Source organism: Aspergillus mulundensis (genome assembly GCF_003369625.1).
Source record: "Aspergillus mulundensis strain DSM 5745 chromosome Unknown scaffold_15, whole genome shotgun sequence".
Classification (NCBI taxonomy): domain Eukaryota; kingdom Fungi; phylum Ascomycota; class Eurotiomycetes; order Eurotiales; family Aspergillaceae; genus Aspergillus; species Aspergillus mulundensis.
This window is the reverse complement of record NW_020797903.1, coordinates 157,895-170,813: the sequence shown is the minus strand read 5'-3', so window position 1 is coordinate 170,813 and position 12,919 is coordinate 157,895. Positions and strand designations below refer to the sequence as shown.

Here is a 12,919-nt window from a genome sequence, read left to right as displayed (position 1 = left end):
GGCCCCAAGCCCACTAAACATTTCAATCCCTCTTGTTGAAAAGCAGCGGCAAACAAAGGGGGTCAACGTACGGAGTGATCTGAGAATGTGATGGATGCACCATCCTCGTGTCGGGTCCCGATTGCGTCCTAGAAACGGCCAAGAAGTCCTTCGCTTACCAGGGGAAGTACTACTGTTGCTCCTGTTACTGTCACGCGGTAAACAAACCTCTGGACTGACACATGACCATCATATTGGCATCTGCATGTTCATCAACTGTAGCGTGAAGATTTTGGACACCTCGAGCCCCGCTACATGGCTGCAACCTAACCACCATGGAATTCCTTGGTTTGTTTTGCCTTTGACCAGGAGCACCCAGACGAGCCGTGCACAGAGCACTCGACGGGTTGCATCATTCCCGGCTGTTCCACCCTGGGGGGACGATTGCCGGTGACCGCGCAGATGCTGTTCAGTGGGAATATCACCATCTACCGTATCTACTCGTAGCACGTACGTGATGAAGAGGAAGAGTATTCCGGCCATCATTGCTTCCGGAGCATAGCCGGCAATATGCAAATCACGTTCAAAGCAGTCTATAGCTATGCGAAGCTTATCAGCAGCAATCTATACAAATCCCAAATCCGAAATCGCCCCCTCCGCCCCGGCCTCAAAATTCCACATGTAGATTCGACGAATCAAGCACCCAGAGCCTGTATAGTGATGACGTTGCACCGGTCGAGGAACGCCAACGCCTCGTTCCGAGTATGCCATGCATCGTTATATGTCGCGCTCAACGTCAATTGTCCATCCCACGTACCAAGGAACAAAGCCAGCCCGGTTACCAGATGCTCCCTGGTCACCCAAGGGTTGTCGAGGCTGAAAGCGCCGTGCGTCGATGATACGACATTGTCGATCTCTCCGAGGTCCGAAAGAGATACCGATGGTTTATTGTACGGGACTGGAATCGCCGGGGTCGCGTTGTCGGTTGGCCACGGAGGGGTAATCATCGCCCAGTAGGAGGGCACCATTTGGATCCGTTGCTTGTCGTTCCGGTTCTGTAGGTCGAAGCGACGGACTGCGCTGGCGACTCTCATGAATTCTTGCCTTCGGCGGATGCTGTGATCGAGGAGCTGCTCTGGCGCTCCTATCGAGGCCGCTGGAACAGTCAAGTCGACTGCGAGACACTCGCCGGAAACCGAGTGGTACACCGATGCTGCGTGCGATGCGGTGTTGTACGGCTCTTGGCACTGTGGACGCTCGTCGAGAAAATTATAGTTGACATAGCGCACTGTTCTCGATCGCGCCTGTCGTTTCTGGAGGTCACGAAGGATGATGCCGATGGCAGTGTGATAAGCATGGTTCAGGGTCAGGCCAAGGGCTCGGCAGGCCTTTACGACTCGATGAGTGGACTCCGTAGACAGCGTAATCGCAACTCGTTGGTGTTTTCCTGGCTTCATCGCATTCTTCCGATGAGGGAATCCCGCAATCTCGACATCCTTCTTCAGTGCGGCATTCCAGGACACGGTCCTGGCAAGGCGAGCTTCTTGTTGTTTGCTCAAGATGGGTGAAATACCGGCGGCGACACGTAACGGTGGGCTCAGTCTCGACCACTCGTCTTCGAAGACTGGAATAGAGTAGGCGTCGCCTTGATGGAACGCTTGTGCTGCATGGGCAAAAAGGCTATCGAGGAGCATCAAAGCACCGACCCCATCCATGATATCATGCCGACAGCGAAGAACGAGGTCGGCGTTCATCGTGCCCCTCTGCCGAGCAGCCCGTTTTATCAAGAAGATTGTTGGAAGACCAGGAACAGCTGGGTCGGAGTTGCACCACTGCAGACCGGACGTCTTAGTGCGAACGACGCGAAACGTGTCTTGCAACCAGGTATTTTGGGCCTCCGGACTCGAGAACGCCTCATAGACTTTCCTACACTTCTGCCGCTGGCCGTCGTACTCAACGCGGGACGCGATTGTAGGATTCTCAAAACGCAACCGTACCCAGGCCTTTCGCAGCGCATTCTCAACCGCCAAGTCCGTCCCTTGTACCGAAAACGAGATGTACCCTGTTATCGCGAAGCAGCAGCGTCCAGTCCCTTCATAGGTCTTCGCAAGCGAGGCGTAAAACTGCTCCACCTCGTCGATATCGCGCTCCCAACGACGTGGGCTCACCTCCGCCCAGGCGTAATCGCAAGTTCCAGCATCGAGCGACCCCATGGTGCCCGAATCTCGCAAGGTGTGCCGGTCAGACGGCAAACGCCTCGGGACGCACGCGAGTTATAGCCATAGCTATGTCTCGGAGTCGAGTCAGTTGACGACCTCCCGCAAAGCCTGATTAGCCGGCCAGGGTCCGATCACTGGGTGTAGATAGACGGATCCCCCAGAACGGGCGAGGCACTCGGCCCGTTGTCCGTATCGCATTCGGTTCGCCGCCATCGCGTGCCAACACGGTAGCAGCTCAACAGTCAGCGTCACGGCGCCATCGTGTCAGAAAGATAGATCCCATGGATCGATCGAGCTCAGACCAATGGCCTTGTTTGTTCGGCTGAACTTCGGTTGAGACCGAGAGTCGACAAGCTTGTCAGCGGGAAAAAGCTCTCGAGTGCGGGACGCTAACACCGCAGGTATGCAGAGCCCTGCATAAATGTACTAGTAATCATGCGCTCTGCTGTGCTGCTTTCGACACCGGTCGATTACCGATTACCATCTTGGTGAGACACTGCAGACGATAGATCCTCTGATCAATGCATTTTTTATGGAGTGTTAAATGAATCTATAAAGCGAGTACAGCTCCCGGATTGTTTGCTATGTTGATTGTCGCAGTAGGTTAAGCGCTTCGTGGATATTATCAATCGAAAATACATACCGCTTCACGTGACAAGATCACCACCAAGCTGAAAAAAACATTATCCAGCTTTAAGGCTTTTCTTCTTAGGAAGACAATGGAATAGCTGCTACGCAAGAACTATATGTACCGTCAGGCCAAGGTTGATCATGCGGGGAAGTCTTGCGCTCTTCAACGGGTTGCACCTGCTCTCTAAGCGACACCCGCAAGAGACTCCAGACTCGTCCAAATGCACTAAATTCAATCTCTATATGCGAAGCGCGCTCTAAATGCAAACAGTCCGTCTATACCGTCCCATTCATGGCAGCGACAGCCTTGAGTATAACATCCGTCATGGCCAACGCACTCTCATCTTCAAGTCTACGTCCAACAAGCTGCAGATTCACCGGCATGCCGTGGACGGTCTCCGCGGAATCTAAACCCGTTAGTCCTAGCTATTATACTCATTTGCTAACCACTCACAATCATTCTGAATCTGCGCATCGAGATCGCTGAGCGCTTGATGGTTCACGTAAGCCTTGTCGAGCTCCTTATCCGCCTTGACGCCACACGGGAACGAGACGGCGGGGTAATCGAGCACGTTGAAGACACCGGTGTATCCGACGTAGGCGAATTTGCCGTGCTCGACGGTACTGTAGGGTGTTGCTGGGCCTGCATAGAGATTAGCGAGGGGTCTGTCGGAAGCGGCCGGGGTCGGGATACGTACATAGCACGGCATCAATGCCGGTTTCATTCCACCGATCCAGGTACGACTTGCACAGAGCATTCCGTTTCAGATGGAGCTGCCACATCTCATGGACGCCGAGCTCTGAGGATTCCTCGTATGCTTTCATCTCAGGGCGGAACGGCTCCCCCGTTGGCTCGAGCAGTTTTCGCACACTCTTTCCTCCGTCCGCGACGAAGAATGTCGACAGTAAGGTCAGGAGCTCCTTGTGCTCTCTTGGCGCCCAGGTGACAACCTCGTGACCGGCGTTTTTCAGCTTCTGCACTGTCTCGCTGAGTGCACGGGCAACAGGGGGAGTAGGCGTTACTAGTCCATCGTGGTGAAGGACACCTATTTTAAGAGGTTTCTTCATTTCGACTTGGCGCCATGGGATCGGTAGGCACTTGGGATCGATGAGCCATGGTTGCTGGCCGACGACTGTGCTAGCCCATAGGGTGATTTCCTCCAGTGTTTTCGCCATCGGTCCATTGACGCTGTGCACTGCTTCTTGACCGGCAAGGCCGGAGCGGGTTTGGAAGTTCGGGAAGCGGCCGAAGGAGGGACGGATCGTGAAGATGCCTGTGCAGGCGGCCGGGATGCGCAACGAGCCGCCTAGATATGGAAAATCTGATCAGTATTGAGGTCCTGGGGCAGAACAAAATACGCATGGGATATTACTCACCAATATCGGTACCAACGCCAATTCTGCTACCGCCAAAGGCAATCAGTGAACTTTCTCCGCCAGAAGAGCCCCCGGAGGTCAGCTTGCGGTTGCGAGGATTGACTGTCCGGCCAAAGACATTGTTGACTGATTCGGCAATCATCATCGCTAGATATTTGTCAGTCACCAATCTCTCAGGTGCCTTGGCAAGCATACCGGTAGGTACATTGGTCTTGCAGTACAGCACCGCACCAGCACCAAGCAGAAGATCGACGAGCGTGCTATTGTATATAGCCGGATCATCGACCAGTGACGCAAAACCGACTGTCGCATCAACGCCAATCAGATTGAAGTTGTCCTTGATCGAGATTGGAAGACCGTGGAAGGGGCCTTTTGTTTTGCCGGTCTCTTTATAGTAAGCATCGAGCTCTTTTGCCTGGGCCATGGCCCTGTCGAACAGGATCTCCGATAGGCAGTTCGTCTGTAGAAGCAATCAGTCCATGGCTAAATAAACGAACAGCCATACTCCGCACCAATTGCTGTGCTACCGCCGCAGTCTTGCAGAAAGTCCTGGTCACCTCTTCCACTGTCCATTGTCCGGAAGAAAGATACTTGAGTATTGCCTGCGCAGGCGTCGACGTAATCTCCAATTCGCGATCCGTAAAGAAACCGGACTCCTTTGGAAAGCCCGTAACGTCTAATTGATCCTCGGGAGGAAAGATCTCAGCAGGGATGATCCATTCAGCGGGAATGGCATCCTTGAGAGCCTGGCGCTTTTTGGCGGCAATAGATTCCCACGACATCCTTACGGCGATATCTAAGAGACTCTGTTTGACGTGCTTGGTTGCCGATAAGGACCTTGGCCTGGCTTTTGTATGTGGTTGGAGAAGATGCGGGGTTCGTAACCGGATAAGTCGATCTGTTGGAGACTGACATCATTGGCCCATCGCACCGAGGTTATCAGCATACCAATGCGAGTTTGGAGTATCGACTGTATGCGTGGGTTTGATGCATATCATTTGATGTTGCGTATATTCAGTAGGGCCAGGCGGCCAGATAAGCTGCATCAAACCCTATGGCTAGCTGCGACTCCACGTGGAGGTAGCGCAGTACGCAGAACCATGGCCGTGTTCTCAATAGTACCTATGGGAGTTTATCTTAAAAAACCGGGCGGAAGATGTAGTTCTACGTTGACAGAGAACCTCTACCTCGATGCAATAAGTGAGGTGGGGATTGAAATTGGAAAAAATGGTTGACCATGGCGTGGCGTACGCCTGTCATCATTCTGTTGCATGAGTAAATGATGAACGCAGGGATGGTGACGGTGTTCCCACTACGCGGAGTATGTTGACTGTCGGTTTCTCAAGACCAGATGAGTGATCTTCTATAACATTGATTGTCTCAGACCGACCGGGGATATGAATATGTATTCCGACTGGCAATTGGAGTATCTTTCGCGATAGCCATGGGTACGGAGTAGGATACCATTCGAGGAAGCTTGAGGGACAGCCATGACGGAAATGGTGATTCCATGCCTTCTGATGGGCCGGCATCACCGAGGTTATCTGGTTGAGATCCTTTGCCCTCGGGATAGGAGCCCGATATCGAAGGAGTTGGAGTAAGCTCACTTGAACCATGATAAGTCGGGGTTTGTCGCACAGGGCCAAGAAAGTGGCGTCGATAAGCAGTCACAGGGACAGTTAACGGTAGGTCCTCATATAAAGAGATCCCCAGGTCTTGGAGATTTCCGTTAGTCAGAGGAAACACCAATATGTTCTCCAAATTCGCTGCCTACATCAGAGGCCACGAAACGGTGCCCGGGGAGACTAAACTCCTGCGCAAGCTCGATGCAGTGATTCTCAGTTTCTGTTGTCTCTGCTACTTCGTCAATTACCTCGATCGGACGAACTTGAACAATGCCTACGTCTCCGGAATGCGGGAAGAGCTCAACTTCCACGGCAACCAGTTGAATCAAATTAATACCGTTTTCACGGTTGGCTACATCGTGGGACAGGTCCCGAGCAATCTTGCACTCACCTTCGTGAGCCCTCGGTTGTTTTTTCCCGCGGTCATGATCATCTGGGGAGGCCTGACGATGATCACCGCTGCAGTGCATAACCCTCAAGGTATAATGGCCATTCGGTTCTTCCTGGGACTGGCAGAAAGCAGCACCTTTGTAGGGACCCACTACATCTTGGGATCCTGGTACACGGAAAAAGAGCTAGGGAAACGCAGCGGAATCTTCACTGCTTCGGGTCTTGCAGGAACCATGTTCGGCGGGTTCATCCAAACGGGCATCCATTCGTCCATGGACGGGATGCAGGGCTTATCCGGCTGGCGATGGCTGTTCATTGTAAGCTCCGTCCCAGTATCACCTTGCTAGGTACGCTGACATGGCAGATTGACGGCTTGATCACGATACCAATCGCCATCTACGGCTTCATCGTTTTCCCCGACACGCCGACCACGACGAAAGCGAGATACCTAACTGCGGAAGAAAAGGCCCTGGCGGTAGCGCGGATCCCGGAGTCCGGGGCCGTCAAGGTACCTCTGAACTGGGCGTTCCTGAAGAGCGTTTTCCTCCAGTGGTACTGGTGGGCCTTTGTGCTGCTGTGGATCATCGCTGGCGAGACCGAGTCCTTCTCCACGAATGCTCTCCTCTCCCTATACCTGCAGTCGCACCCGACCAACTCATACACAGTCTCGCAGTTGAACAACTACCCGACTGGTGTTCCGGCTGTTGGAATTCTATCGACCTTGTTTTGGGCGACCTTGACCGACTTTATGGGAGGGAAAAGGTACCTGGTCGGGTACTTCATCGCAATTACCGGCGTTGTCACGTCGGCCATGATCCTGGCCTGCTTCGACTCCACGGCCACAGTGATGGGCGCCTATTACTGGGCTGGAGCTGTGTACGCGTGCCAGGCAACATTCTTCGCCTGGTGCAACGACGCGATGCGATACAAGGACGAGCGTTTGCGGTCGGTGGTTATAGCTTCGATGAATATGGGCAGTAACGCGGTGAACGCTTGGTGGAGCATTATCTTCTACTCGGCAGATATGGCGCCGAAGTTCACGAAGGGTATGTGGGCGATGGTTGGAGTGTCGATAGCTTTGGTGTTTGTGACGGCGGGCATCACCTTCTTGTCAGTGCGCGAGGAGAAGAAGCAGGTTGATCGGGACGTGCGCGTGATGGATCTTCATCTGCAGGAGAAGGAGGTAGTCACGGAAGCCTAGCGATGTCGATTAGCTGGTTTCAATTCCCGGACAGAAGGAATGAACGCGAACGAGACCGGGATTGGCACCTCTCCATGTACCTAAATCATTGTAGAGAGTCGTACATGAAGCTGCCAGCAGGGACCAGGAAACTCAGCTAGCCACATACTTACTGGCTTGTTCCGATGACATCCCACAGAGCCAGGTATTCCAGCCTTCATCTCGTATTCAATTCATCTTCAAGTGCCCGTATACGTCCGTTCGAATCCGCAGTTGTGGCTCGACGCTGGCGAGGCGATTGGAATTTAACGATTCCATTTCCTGAAAACGACCGGGAACAAAGAGAGGAAACCGTTCTCATAACCGGCCTGGGGAGCAATCCATTGATCGCCGTACATCATAGACAAAGACTGCGCGGTTGAAGCTCGGTCTGGTTCAAGTGGGGACAGTGTCGATAGCTAGACTCCGTTACTCCGCAGTCTACCTATCGCGTGGCGGTCGCGTTCGCGTACCTACCGTACTTGACGAGTCGAGATGCCGACGGGGCCAAGAAGGAGACCAACGGCGCAATAATACGAGCCATTGAGGTGGTAAAACTGCTTGAGATTGATCCTGCTGAAGGTTGCAATTGATTCACCTGCGGAAATGGAGAGTTGTGCAGAGAAGATGGGGAAGAATGGGGATTCGCGTGGAGGAGCTCGAGTGCGGGGGCCGAGATCACGTGTTTCTATCCAACGCAGCCTGAGGCCGAAATAAGCATCCCACCATGTCGTTTGTTTATCTTGCTAATTGCTCAACCGTTGTCGCGCACAACGAGCGATACTCGCCGACTCGTTTCCGAGGTCAGTGGCTGGCAATATGGCATCACACCTGCTGTCCCACTTCGAATTGCCCGAGTCCTACGCAAGGTACCACCGGGCTTAGCACGGAGAAATTATAGAAAGCTCACGAAATCAGGCAACGATCGACATGACAGGACAACACCAGGGCGCTTCATGGGAGAATCCCAAGACCCAAGAGCGAGTCCGGACAAATTGTGGAGAGCTTCCTTTTCCCCCGCATTCTCGGGCTAGCTCACTCCGATCATGTCATGTTGGACCCTGGCCGCTTCCCCACAGTATAAGTGCGGGCACGATGGCCGGTCAAAGCCTCATCGGAGGCAATCAACCCAGGATCCCTATCGCTTCGATTGTACGCAGAGATGAGGTTTACGGCAACTCTGTCGGCCGCCTTGTTGGCTTCCGCGACCCAGGCGAAATACATTGTACCTGGTGGGCGCTGGCAAGACACCGAGGGCAACCTGGTCAATGCTCATGCAGGGTGCGTGTACTTTGACAGGGAGAGCTCGAAGTTCTGGCTGTTTGGCGAGTACAAGATTGAAGGACAGGAGGAAGGTGGCGGAATCTCGGTATACAGCTCCGACGACCTGGGGACTTGGGAATCGCACGGATTGGCCCTCGGTGGGTGTATGCCAAATGCGGGAAATGATAATTGCTAACCTCGCTTGCTGTTAGAGCCGATCGAAGGCCACGAGTACATCTCCCCCGAGCACATCATCCAGCGGCCGAAGGTCGTGTACAGCGAGGAAGCGGGCCAATACCATGTAGGTCATCCGGAACGGCTGACGTACATTTGCTGAACGTCATAGATGTGGTGGCATGCGGATAACTCGACCTACGGCTGGCTCCTCCAAGGCCTAGCAACATCCGACACTGTCACTGGCCCATACGAATTCGTCTCCGCGACCTCGCCACTAGGGAACTGGAGTCAAGACTTTGGCATGTTCACGGACCGCACCGACGGCAGGTCGTACGCTCTCTACTCCAATGGCGATAGACTGGAAGGCAGAGATGTCTATTTGACCCGGTTTAACACCAACATCACTGCCCTTGACGAAGTTATTTACCGATTCCCCAAGTACGATCTCGAAGCCCCGACTATTATCCAGACCGACCAGAGCTACTGGGCATTGATGAGCCACAAGACAGGATATCGTCCCAACAGTACGCGTGCTCCCGCTTGCTATACACTTGAATTAAAAGCTGATGTTTGCAGACGTCGTTGCATTCCGTGCCGATAAGCTGAGCGGGCCGTGGTCCCAACCCTTCATCGTCTCTCCGCTCAATACGCGCACATTCAACTCACAATCCGGGTTCTCCATCCGAATCGACGGTACAAAGAAAACTACATATCTGTACCTCGGCGACCAGTGGGACTCCAACTCTCTTTGGGAGTCACGGTATATCTGGCTCCCGCTGCAGATCGACGAGAAGAAGAAGACCCTTGAGGTAGAGTGGCATGATGTTTATGATCTCGATGTGTAGGCTTTCCCATGCAATCTCGAAAAGCATAAGCTGATTGTTCTAGAAAAACCGGAGAATACCACGGTGTCAAGGGGAAAACATACAAAGCCAGCAAGGCAACAACAAACGGAGACGCATATCTTCAGGAAGCAGTACGTCCATGGTCGGCTTGTCCTCTGATGGGATTAATTGCTGACGCGCCGTAACTAGAACTTCGGCACCGACGGCGTCATCGCTACCGGCATTTACGGCAACGACAGTACAATCACATTCGAGGATATCGAAGGCACCGGCAAGCCGCAGTGGGTTTCCTTCTACTACCAGAGTACGTCCGTCTAATCGCCCAACCCCCAACCTAACTGACCAACCCCCACAGATACCGACGACATGGGCTTCGGCGATCAACGTATGTACCCGCATCCCTACATCTCACTTTAATCAGCTCTAAGTAACTCCACCAGCTGGCGGCACACCCGACCGCATCGGCGGAAGCTGGCAACTGCGCCGTATCTCGTCCGTCGTCGTCAACGGGGACACGGAGAACGTGCAGACCCTGTACCAGCGGGACACGCACAAGGGCATCATTCTCTCGACGCCGTTGCAGTTGACTCTTAAGAAGGGGAAGCGCAATACCATTACCGTTGGGGGCCTGTACAATGGGTTCGACTATAAGGGCGCGGATCTGGATCGCATTGTGGTTTATCCGCCTGAGGAGTGAGAGTCGGCCCCTTTGAGCTTGTTAAGGCTGGAATAGATAAGTTGTATTGGATAACTAGGTAGACAGCTTGGGGTAGTGGGTATTTCAACTCCACGGCCCCCCTTGGTGGTGAGCCGTGGATGTTAATACACGTCTGCCGTCCTGACCCTGGCCCGATTGTTGGAGCTATATGCGAGTCACCCAGAATCTTAATGGAGGATATACATTTGAAGCCGGTATCAAAGAGTCATCACCTTGAATTATGTGACTAACCCCACCAGCACGGGCTAGATTCATCTGAGATTATCTTTATAACTGACGTTATCCAATGAATCATCCCCCAGCGGCATCTCGGGCTGACCAGACACACGCAAATCCAACTAAGGAAAAAGCCTCCTCGCAATTGCCATAGTGTGCCATTGCCCGGAGCGCGTCGGCGAACGATATATCGGACCCTACCTAGGTATAGTAATCAGATCGAGCACAGTGACCCGCGCGTATAATAGGCTGTCCTGCAAGCCGGGAATACGCACCATAACGATCTGCTCGACGAGAACCGAATGCGTCACCATCCTAGCACGGCCTCACTCAACGACAACGCACGCCGCAAGATCAAAGTGGAACGCCCTGAACCTCTGCATGACCTGCTCATCGCTGAACCCACCCCGCGCTCCCGGCCTGGATCCTTAAGATACGGAATGGCATTGTCCGGCCGGCATGGGAAAAGGTCTTATTCTCGGCCGTGTCCGCGAACATCCGTGTGACGTTGGCAAGGCGGGGATCTTTTGCTCTGCCGTCCGAGTCGGCTCGCGGGAAGTCGAGTGTCGGCTAGGGTGTGCGAGGAAAACATTGACCGGGTTCGTGCGGACAGGGCGGCAGGGTGGATTGTTACGGTATTCCGCGTACTTAAGCGCCGTCCAGATCGGCATGGAATGCGAGTGCCCAGGGGAGTTGTTTGCGTTTCGATAGAGTTGACAATTTAGATGGTTGCACATGGAGATCATATTATAAAGGTGGAGTATCAGCCTATTCAACTGTTTAACCATGGGTCGCTTAGCAAATCCTTCGTCGTCTTGCGATCCTCCGGCCGCCACTGGAGCATCCCGCGCATGAACTGGAGGAAGAGCTCCTTGTTCTCTCCCTCCAGATACTCTTCTGACGTATCTAGGCTTACACCCTTTGGTATTGGTACCTCTGCATCTTGCTTCCATGTTCCTGTATGTGTGGGAATTCGTGAGAATCAGGCAGCAGTGGACCTGAGAACATGTGACAAAGGGATGCTCACCATCCTCCGTAAAGAACTCACGACTTCTTTTCCCACGTTGCAGCATATCCAACGGAGGCGGTCCAAGCAACGCTATAACCTCAGCAAGATGGGCACGAGTGGAATACCCTTTCCCGTCAGGATCGTTGCCGTAGAAGAGATGTTTGCACTCGAACAGATCCCATATCTAGAGGGAGGAGTCAGCCAAAATTGACCGCGTTGGATTGTGGAACGGTTAGACATACCATTGCGCCTACATTCCATATATCAACGGGATAGCTCCATTCAGTCTTCAGCATGACCTCTGGCGATCTGTAGACATTGGGCTGTGCATCGTGATTTCTCTTTTCATCGCCTCGGACTGCAGAGCCAAAGTCGCTGAGCACTGCGCGGCCAAACGAGCGGGGCAACTCGAACCGTCGAGAAGCATACACCGGCATGCCGTCGACGAACTTTCGGGGCGAGGGACTTGCTAGTTCGGCTTGGGTGAAGCGTTCAAGTATAGACGTGTCCTCTATTTCCTGGAGGATGTTATCGCCCTTGATATCTGCGGGATACGTCAGTACTTTGGTCTGATCGCCTACCACGGTAAATGGGGGGGGCGAGGACAGTACCAGTGTGCACGAGCTTGCATTCGGTGTGGAGATAATCAAGGGCAAGAAAAACTTGTTTGAGGCCAGCTTTGAGGAGACCCTCTGTAAATCGATGGCTGGGGTTGCGATATAGCAAGTCCATAAAGCTCTCCCACATCGGCTTCTGAACAAGACAGGGATGATCGCCGCCTGCGCGGGAGATGGTGAACAGGTCTAGCGCCTCCCGGACATGCGCATAACCAGGATGCCATGAGCTCCCTTTGTTTAGTTGTTCATAGACCCGGAATTCCTCACGGTTGTCCTCATCTCGAGTATAGATCTTTAGCGTGACGTACCGATGGTCTCTGACTCTGTTAGGAACAACTTTGGAAGTGGAACCAGGGTCGACTTACTCAAGGTCCCGGGCGAGCCATACTGTAGAGGTAACTCCGAAGCCAAGTTTACCGACGATTTGATACCTAGAGCGAAGTACGTCGCCAATGTTTGCGGGGTAATAGTGTCCCTGCTTGAATTGCTCGAAGCGCTCCTCGTCGAGCACTTGCGACGCGCGGATGGTCTCAAAGCCGCGGATGGGAAAGATCAGAGGAGCGGATGGAGGTCGCCGAAGCGCGCCTTTGACCCATTTGATCAAGGCCGCCATGATGAGTGTAGGTTTGTAGTGA

At 53.4% G+C, this 12,919-nt stretch overlaps 5 protein-coding genes across 5 annotated transcripts; 2 read left to right on the top strand and 3 right to left on the bottom strand.

Annotated features, from left to right (window-relative positions):
- Positions 1-674: 674 nt before the first annotated feature.
- DSM5745_10375 (uncharacterized protein) lies at positions 675-2,192 on the bottom strand (the record flags this gene model as incomplete). The annotated part of the gene is made up of 1 exon (XM_026752391.1): positions 675-2,192. One exon carries the CDS (start codon positions 2,190-2,192, stop codon positions 675-677), a length of 1,518 nt encoding a protein of 505 aa, XP_026598834.1.
- A 912-nt stretch (positions 2,193-3,104) lies between these two features.
- Positions 3,105-4,987, bottom strand: DSM5745_10374 (uncharacterized protein; the record flags this gene model as incomplete). Its single annotated transcript, XM_026752390.1, has 5 exons — positions 3,105-3,235; positions 3,283-3,471; positions 3,527-4,150; positions 4,206-4,665; positions 4,718-4,987. The coding sequence occupies 5 exons, from the start codon at positions 4,985-4,987 to the stop codon at positions 3,105-3,107; spliced, it is 1,674 nt and encodes a 557-aa protein (XP_026598833.1).
- A 968-nt stretch (positions 4,988-5,955) lies between these two features.
- Positions 5,956-7,421, top strand: DSM5745_10373 (uncharacterized protein; the record flags this gene model as incomplete). The annotated part of the gene is made up of 2 exons (XM_026752389.1): positions 5,956-6,537; positions 6,585-7,421. 2 exons carry the CDS (start codon positions 5,956-5,958, stop codon positions 7,419-7,421), a joined length of 1,419 nt encoding a protein of 472 aa, XP_026598832.1.
- A 1,180-nt stretch (positions 7,422-8,601) lies between these two features.
- Positions 8,602-10,421, top strand: DSM5745_10372 (putative beta-glucanase; the record flags this gene model as incomplete). Its single annotated transcript, XM_026752388.1, has 8 exons — positions 8,602-8,860; positions 8,915-9,003; positions 9,049-9,403; positions 9,456-9,720; positions 9,768-9,855; positions 9,914-10,028; positions 10,080-10,109; positions 10,165-10,421. The coding sequence occupies 8 exons, from the start codon at positions 8,602-8,604 to the stop codon at positions 10,419-10,421; spliced, it is 1,458 nt and encodes a 485-aa protein (XP_026598831.1).
- Positions 10,422-11,430: 1,009 nt separating this feature from the next.
- DSM5745_10371 (uncharacterized protein) lies at positions 11,431-12,897 on the bottom strand (the record flags this gene model as incomplete). The annotated part of the gene is made up of 5 exons (XM_026752387.1): positions 11,431-11,615; positions 11,686-11,851; positions 11,910-12,211; positions 12,249-12,601; positions 12,650-12,897. 5 exons carry the CDS (start codon positions 12,895-12,897, stop codon positions 11,431-11,433), a joined length of 1,254 nt encoding a protein of 417 aa, XP_026598830.1.
- Between the last annotated feature and the right edge of the window lie 22 nt (positions 12,898-12,919).